At 47.0% G+C, this 7,055-nt stretch overlaps 1 protein-coding gene across 2 annotated transcripts in view; it reads right to left on the reverse strand.

Annotated features, from left to right (window-relative positions):
* Positions 1–6,534, reverse strand: part of CRIP3 (cysteine rich protein 3) — a 743,798-nt gene extending 737,264 nt beyond the window's left edge. For both annotated transcript variants that reach the window (XM_086925848.1, XM_086925847.1), the window contains exon 1: positions 6,398–6,534. In XM_086925848.1, the coding sequence (XP_086781974.1) occupies positions 6,398–6,440 (43 nt within the window). In that variant the 5' untranslated portion in view covers positions 6,441–6,534. The remainder of the gene's footprint in view (positions 1–6,397) is intronic.
* Positions 6,535–7,055: the final 521 nt, after the last annotated feature.

Raw genomic sequence — 7,055 nt, forward strand, 5'->3', positions numbered from 1 at the left:
TTGTATCAGGTATGAAAGGTGCGTGAATGGCCTGTAAAACGGTTGGTGCCTTGTCGTGGCTTTACAGCTCACGAGTTGCGAGTCACTGGTTCGGTTTTTATGCATTTATTTATTGACAGAGCATTTCATTTTTTGAAATATCTTGTTAATAATATTTTATGTACTGAACCATCACTCGCCCTCGTGCCAAATCCAACCTGTATGCGTGTGTCTTTGAGGAATAGTTAGCCGTGCTTGAATGTTTGACTTTTGAGTAACTGTTACGGTGTACATTATAGCTATAAATAACTTACTAAATTTAGATATTATTGTTAAACCATGGAAGTATATGGTCATGTCTTTCTGGTGAATTCTATTGTTGATTTTTATCCACAATCTCCTGCAAACTTGAAATTGTCTGTCACAATTTCCTTGAAGCACACGCTCTCAAATTGAAAACTTAATTCTCCACCGTACGATTCGGACCGTTTCCTGTGGCAGCCACTATGCCTACCCACGCAAGTGAGGTACCATTTTTATTGGGAGACCTGGGGGAACGCTGGGTCGGAGGAAATTTGTGCGAGCCCAGCGACGCCACGCTTTCCCACACAAAAAAAGTGTGAAAACACTGATTTTTTCAGCAAAAATTGAGGTTTGCAAGGGATTCTGAGTAAAGGAACGTTAGAGGATGCATGCAAGACATACCTCCTTGGAAGCCCCCGGGTGTCTACTTTTCAGAAATGTGTGGGTTTGGTAGGTTTCCCTAGATGGCCGTCTCGCACGGGGCCAAAAACCCAGGTAACCCCTCTTGCAAAAGCTGGTGGTAAGTGAGGTACCATTTTTTTCGGGAGACCTGGGGGAACGCTGGGTGGGTGGAAATTTGTTGATCCACGCAGATTCCAGAACTTTCCACCACAGAAATGTCAGGAAAATGTGTTTTTTTTGGTCAAAATCTTAGCTTTGCAAGGGATTCTGGGTAACAAAACCTGGGGGTAGGCAGACGAGTCACCCCATCCTGAATTCCCCTGGGTGTCTAGTTTTCAAGAATGTATAGGTTTGCTAGGTTTCCCTAGGTGCTGGCAGAGCTAGGGCGCAAAAACAAAAAGGTAGTCTCTTTGTCCAAAAAGCGCAAAATTTCACTGGGAAATTGAGGTGCGACCATGTTGCGTTTTGCGCTGTTTCATGTTGCAGCCACTATGCCTACCCACGCAAGTGAGGTACCCTTTTTTTCGGGAGACCTGGGGGAACGCTGGGTGGGTGGAAATTTGTTGATCCACGCAGATTCCAGAACTTTCCACCACAGAAATGTGTTTTTTTGTCAAAATCTTAGCTTTGCAAGGGATTCTGGGTAACAAAACCTGGGGGTAGGCAGACGAGTCACCCCATCCTGAATTTCCCTGGGTGCCTACTTTTCAAAAATGTATAGGTTTGCTAGGTTTCCCTAGGTGCCGGCAGAGCTAGGGTGCAAAAACTACAGGTAGGCACTTTGCCAAAAAAGGGTCAATTTGTAACTGCAAAATTTAGGTGTGACCAAGTTGCATTTTGCGCAGTTTCCTGTCGCAGGCACAAGGCCGACCCACACAAGTGAGGTACCGTTTTTATCGGGAGACTTGGGGTAATTCAGATTTGTAAATCAACTATTACCAATTGAGCTTTCATGCATTTCTCCCTTTCAATGAAAGACATTGTGTAAAAAAAAAAAATTTTGAAAAATGACCAATAAATCTCATGCTAGTATGAGTATTCCCAATTTTGAAAATGTGCAATTATATACTGTTTCTGAACTCTATAATGTGTACCCAATTCAAAAATACATAGGTGTCCTTCATACAGATTTTTCCATGTATACACTTTCCAAGACAAAATGCTCTATACCCAGTAAATGAAAAAATACCATTGCAAGTTGCTGCTCAGTTTTTGGATCTGGGTTCGTCTGGTTCTTGGTGAAACTACAAGTCCTATATATCCCCACAACCAGGAAGGTCTAACGGATGTAACGGTATATTGCTTTCCAAGAGCTGTCAAATTAGAAAAAGTTATAGGTGAAAACGTTGAGACAAAATGCTGTTTTTTTCAACAAATTTTCAATTATTCCAATATTTAACTGTTAGTTTCTATAAAGAAACCTTCATGGATTTAGACAAATGACCCCTTTCTGAATTCAGAATTTTGTCTACTTTTCGAAACTGTACAGCTTTCTATGATCCATTATTGCTTTCAAACTCATTTCTACCATTAACTGGAAGGAGGTGGAAAGCTCTAAAAATAGCAAAAATAGGCTATGTCCCAGAAAAATGCCAAAACTGTGTGAAAAATGTCGGTTCTCTGACAAAAGACTGTAATTCCCTAAAAGCTGAGAAAATGGAGATTTCAGCCCCAGAAACCCTTTTTTGAAAACAATTTCAGGGAAAACCCCAGAGGTTTTCATTTGCAGCCCGTTTTTCCCTTTTTTCTAAAAAAAACAAAAATTTCACTATATTTTGGTTAATTTCTGGGACCCCTCCAAGGGAATCCACAAACCCTGGGCGCCTTTAGAATACACATGATGTTGGAAGAAAAAGACGCAAATTTGGCGTGGATACCTTATGTGGTGAAAAAGTTACAAGGGCCTAAGCGCGCACTACCCCAAATCGCCAAAAAAGGGCTTAGCACAGGAGGGGAAAAGGCCTAGCAGCGAAGGGGTACTAAAGATCTTGAAGGGGGCCTTAAGAACCAGGATGTACTTCGGGAAAAACCTAGGAGTACCTTACTATTCGTCCTGGGCCCAGATCCGGGATTCACCAAGAACCCCCGAGACCAGCTTAGTGTGCCACTAAAATCTGCGGGTTACTTACCTAGGGAGATCTCAAAACAGCATCTAATCCAGCATGCTGGGAAGTGTTGAGTAATTGCACTACAGGGTAATTAAGTTTATATATTACCAAGTCAGTTCCTGGTGGGCTACACAGTCCTGGGTAGAGGAGAAAGAGGACTCCTGGCTTGACCAGACGTTGAGAGTAGTTTCCCTGAAAAAGGAAGTCTCCATGTGGTATTGGGTCTTGGTAGAGGCAGATGAGGACTGTATCTGGGATAGCAACAAGCTTTGGGCAGAAGAACTGGAGGGTGGAAATCCTAAGCAAATTTGGCTCTACTCACTCTCGATCTTACGAGCTGTGGTGAAACCTGCTGCTCAGACGCATAACCATCTTTTCACTACCTATAGAGTTTATCGGTTTCCAGCCAAGCTGTCAAAAGCTACGGGAAATCAGTATGTATGCCCAAGATGTATGCTCTCATTGGCAGATTACGTCCACATGTTTATGACGTGTCTGAGGATAGCATGTTATTGGACGGAGACGTGTAATTTCCTTGCTGAGGTAACAGGTAAACAAATCAAGGTAAGCCCTAAACTTATATTCTTTGGGCTCTATTAAGATGGTCCAGCTCAAATAAATATTGATAGTTCTAAATTGGTTTACTATACTATACTCCTTGCGAGACGGGAGATTTGTAAACTTTGGAAATCCGGAAGTCCCCCTTGCTTCTCCGACGGTCTCACAAGTATGGCCTGACCCTAAAAGTCGGGAGAGTGTGGATAATGATGGAGGAGTGAATTTGAATATTGCACAGTTAATAAAAACTCACAATTTTTCACACAAAAATTAAAATAGAAATTAAAAAGTCTTTTGACTATGTAAAACTTTTCCAGACAAAAAGATAGTGGACATTAATAAAATCTCAAAGAGTCTATAATCAGTTAGTGTGTCTTCCTATTGATCACTGCTATTATAGGTTGTAGTTCTTGTAGTTATAGGGCTTTTGCAGGATCTCTGTTCCCCTGATATGATTATTGTATTGTATAAGTTTATTGTTTGATTAATTAAATAGGATATGATTAATTTTCGCTTAGCAGCCTTTAAAAATTTTTTTTTTTTTTTTTAGGGTTGTTTGGAAAGGCTACCTTTCTCCCAGTACGGTTGGTTTTTCGCATCCTTGTACTATTTCATTTACATTTTTAGCCACTATTTCAAAATATTTAACTGTTCTACAGTTTAACTGGGTCTCGTTGGGGTTGAAGCAAAGCATTACTGCTTGCCTACATGATCTTACACCCTTCTGGTTCCATAAGGGCCTGAGCATTGACCGCCTTACATCCACAAGAGCTTTACAGATGCATATAATATGTATAAGGTCCTCCTTTGCAGATTGACAAAGGCGACATGCGTTAGACGGATCAGGCCTTTTCCATGGTTCTAGGTGATGTGCTATGGGTATGTTGCCTAAGCGCATATTTAAGAACTTGTTTTTTATTTTTTGTGTAAGGCCCCTTGATAGATGATGGAGGAGTGGAGTCAGCGCTACAGTAGGTCAATGATTAAGCCAAACCTGCTGTCAGGCCTGGCTCCCTCTGTTTCAGGTCTATCTGAGAAGGGATGGAAACAGCCGTATTCTTGCGTGGAAAAGGTCTTCTCCTCGCCTCTGCAAATACGATAAGAGTAACATCAGCAAGAGTTGGCAGAATGAGGAAGAAAAAAAAAAAGGCAGCTGATGGAGCAATGTCCTAATTTTTTAGGGCAATAGCACAAGCACTGTACCTACTGTACTATTGGTTAGTATGAACAAGTGCAGAGAGTCCTAAAAGCCAACTAAAATGGGTCCAGCAAAGGAAGGCAGAAATGCAGGGTAACCCTGCAGTGAGGGCCAGGACCAACATTTGCCATGCACCCAAATGATGCCCGTCTTTCTAAGCAGTCATGGACGGCCCATACTTCTTGCTTACATTAAGGCGCTTAGAGCTCTCGCTCTGCCGTTATCCTATGCTGCTCTTACACAGTGCACCGGCTGCCACTGTACACTGCCTCAGACTCACAGCCAGCATGGACGAGGACGGTAAGTAGCTGGAGTATGACTGTTCCACTCTTCCGTTGTCATGTTAGGTGGTAGAACGGAATGCGTGGTGGATGGGAGGTCAGGCGTGTGCTCATCGTGTGGCTGGGGTGGAGACAGTCAGGTATCTTCATAGTCCACCCTATGGGGGTTGTGGAGTGGAAGCTGTAGAAACATTGTACTAGAGAAGGGAGTGACACTCGTGGGACAGACTGACTGACGAGGGAGCGCAGGCATGGCATTTATGACTTAGGAGAAAATATAGGCAAAAGACACTGACTTTGCAGGTGGGTGGTAGTGATGGGCGCTCATCGAGATATAGGGATGCAGAACCCCATCTGTGCCAGTACTTGGAGTCAGCCCGAGGCTCAGCACTGGTCGGCGCAGTCTGCTCGGGTTCCTGCTTCTCTCCTTGTGTGTGTGCAGTGCCCGGAGCAGGCTCCTGACAGCCTTTCCTTCGGACTCTTCTGGAGTGTTGTGCGGGTGTAAGCTTCGGACTCTTCAACATGGCTTGTTCTGGTTCTGGAGTGTTGGTGTAAGCTGCTGTCAGTGCATGCGTTTGCCTTGCATGGTTCCGCAGCCTCTCCTGCCATGGAAGGCTCCGCCGGCCCCAGCCCCTTCTTGCTCAAGTCGGAGTCTTGAGGTGGGGGGGGGGGGGGGGGGGGGGTCAGGCCTCATTACATCTTGGGTCGGGCCACACATGGATCTCTAGCAGGCTGGCACCGCGGTAGCTGGCATGGGGAGCTACAAAGAGTCACTACACGGACACGTGCTTCATTAACCCTCTGTGCCTGGCACAGATCAGCCAGGCTGGTCGTAAATACCCATCAAGCACACAAACAGGAACACCACAAGAAACATCAGACACCAATTTAGAAACGTAGAGTTAAATGGAACACATTATTTGACCCCAAACAAACAAAAAAATCTTATCGGATAAGACATTGAACGTGTTTAGTCAAAACTAGTGCCCAAAAGATCAAAGCAGCGCCCACGGACGTCTCATCGCGCGAGACTGCGGGAGGCGCTATACAGGGCAGGCAGGAAAGAAGCGCTATACAGAGAGGGTATGATTGAAGCGCTATACAGGGCAGGTGTGAACGAGGCGCTATACAGAGAGGGTATGAATGAAGTGCTATACAGGGCAGGCAGGATCAAAGCGCTATACAGGGCAGGCAGGATCAAAGCGCTATACAGGGCAGGTGTGATTCAAGCGCTATACAGAGCAGGTGTGATTCAAGCGCTATACAGGGCAGGTGTGATTCAAGCGCTATACAGGGCAGGTGTGATTCAAGCGCTATACAAGGCAGGTGTGACCGAAGCGCCACGCGCCTATCAGCCACCCTCCACAGCGCCCCCTCCACTCCTGCGGCCCTCGGGTGGGAGGGCCCAGGGCGGGGCACCTCAGGTGACGCCCCCCCTCAGCGTAAAACTAGCGGCAATTGAACCGGCGACCCCCCGGTCCCCGCTCCTGGGGGCCCCGGTGCCCCGCGCCCTCACCTCAGGTGACGGCCCCCACTAGGCTCGTGGGGCACCCGCCCCCTCCACTCACCGAAGTAGACGGTGGCCTGGCAGCGCGGGCACGGCGAGCTCATGCTGGCGTCAGGGCGCGAGCGGCGACCGTTGGCTCCGGCGCGCGCACGGGACGTCCCACACCTGCGGCGGCTCGAGACAGACAGAGAGCAGCGCTCCCTCCAACGTCCCGAGGCAAGGTGAAAAACTTCAGCCGACCCCGCCCACGCGAGCTTCCCATTGGGCGAGCGTTACTCCCCGCTGATCCTGATTGGTCAGGCCGTGCGCCGGTTCACACCGTCCAGCCCCCGAAGGAGCTCAACCGCGCGTGAGGGAGGCAGAGGCGGTTCTGACTCCGGACGGTGCGGCGGTGTCCGCTCCCGGCTCCGGCTCGGGTCCGGGCGGCCGGGCCCACCGCCGGGGTACCTCCACTCCTTCACCATCAACTTACCTCCGTCTACAGGACGTACGTCACGTGCTGCAGCACTCTGATATATATTAGACTCGACGGGTGGCATTTTCAGTCTTCCTGGAATTATGGCCGCAGCGTCGTGATGGATTTCTTTACCACATATTCCATCATCTCCTGCGTAATCTGCAGATTCAAGCACATTGTTTCAACGTCAAATGGATCAAAAGTTACTTCCAACATGCCTGCTGCGAAGTGGAAGACCCCACTGTTGTGATTGGTGCTTACT

Source organism: Lissotriton vulgaris, chromosome 6, assembly GCF_964263255.1.
Source record: "Lissotriton vulgaris chromosome 6, aLisVul1.2, whole genome shotgun sequence".
NCBI lineage: Eukaryota > Metazoa > Chordata > Amphibia > Caudata > Salamandridae > Lissotriton > Lissotriton vulgaris.